General features: G+C 44.2%; 1 protein-coding gene across 1 annotated transcript; it reads right to left on the bottom strand.

Annotated features, from left to right (window-relative positions):
• Window positions 1-775: 775 nt before the first annotated feature.
• On the bottom strand, window positions 776-1,201 carry LOC148944891 (uncharacterized). The gene has a single exon (XM_089098883.1). It carries the CDS (start codon window positions 1,199-1,201, stop codon window positions 776-778), a length of 426 nt encoding a protein of 141 aa, XP_088955009.1.
• Between the last annotated feature and the right edge of the window lie 221 nt (window positions 1,202-1,422).

Genomic DNA, 1,422 nt, shown 5'->3' on the forward strand with positions numbered 1-1,422 from the left:
ACTCGTTTACTGGGATAAAAGCATTACTTCTAAAATAAAAAGGCTAAAGAGAGTCAAATTAGTGCAGTATCAGCTGACCAAAGTCATAATAAAATACAAATTTTGTGCCGTGAGTAAGTCGGGAGGCTGCGAGATCTCCCTTTACCTGGTCAGGATGGATTGATGCTGAGTCTATCACCCTGGGAAAAAAGAAGGATCCATTCTTGTTTTTTCGCTGGCAGATCACGTTTAGTGAGCCGTAAGAGGAAGGAGCGTCTACCTCCAAAACTGCAAAATACTTGTAAATACGACCCATAAAAAACTTCGCGATGAACCAACGTCGATCTACGGAGGTTGGTGGGTAGTTTGAACCCGTTGTGGCTACTGCCCCGCTCAACAGCATAGAGATCCCAGCCCTCGCCGACTCATCAACTTCCATTTCAGACTCGCTCTCGCATCCTGTTGGGACGTCAGTCGTGTCGGACTCGCAACTTGAATGACTTGAATCCTCCGTGTCTCCAATACTTTTCCCTGGTGTGACGCTAAGACGTTTGCGCGTGACGTTCCTCACAGACTTTGTAAATCCGCGAGCTTGCAGGACATCCAATAAAACTTTGCTGACGTTGTTCGCAACCTCGTGTGGAATATGCTGGGCCAAAAGTGGGTGGTCCCGGAGGACTCTAGAGCGTGAAAAGCACTTGGCAAAGCCATTTTTAAGATTTGCTTTTCCATTTGTGGCTAGAATTTCCAGGAGTCGCTTTAAAAGCTGGGGGAATTTGTCTTTTCTTACCGCGGTTTAGTTTTGGTTGTCCATTTTGTAATCATCAAACATTTTCCTCCATGCTCTTTTCATTGGAGCGAAAAAAGCAACGTCCATTGGTTGCAGAATATCTGTAGTGTTTTGGGGGAGGCATACAGAGCGAATGTTGTTTTCTCTGCAGACTTTCAACACTTTGGCAGAAAAGTGGGAAGACAGGTTGTCACCCAACAAAACTTTCACTCCTGCTCTCTTCTTCAGGTGAGGGAGTGCCAGCGACATAAACCACTCTTCAAAAACTTCGCTCTCAAACCATCCGGATACAGCATACCGAGCTCTTTTAGGGCCTCCTGTACACCATGAGCTAAACATGCCCTCACCTTTATAGCACACGAATGGTGGAAGCAGTTCGCCTTCTGCATTTCCACATATCATTAGGGATATTGCTCCCTTTGTTTCATTCATTATTCTGGAGGGGTATTTGGCAACGGTGAAACCAGAAGGAAATAAAACCAAAATTTTCAAAGGAATAATATGTACAATTCAAATAGTTTTACACTTCCAAGTTTTTCCAAAAGAGACGGGGAAAATCTCACCAATTTTTATCTACAATTGTCAGCTGTCGCACAGCAAGCTGTGAAAGACGACTCTTTCAAATTGCTCATGAAAGCTCTATTAGAGCAAGG

This window comes from Artemia sp. Qi Xiang Cuo, chromosome 13, assembly GCF_049724085.1.
Source record: "Artemia sp. Qi Xiang Cuo chromosome 13, ASM4972408v1, whole genome shotgun sequence".
NCBI lineage: Eukaryota > Metazoa > Arthropoda > Branchiopoda > Anostraca > Artemiidae > Artemia > Artemia sp. Qi Xiang Cuo.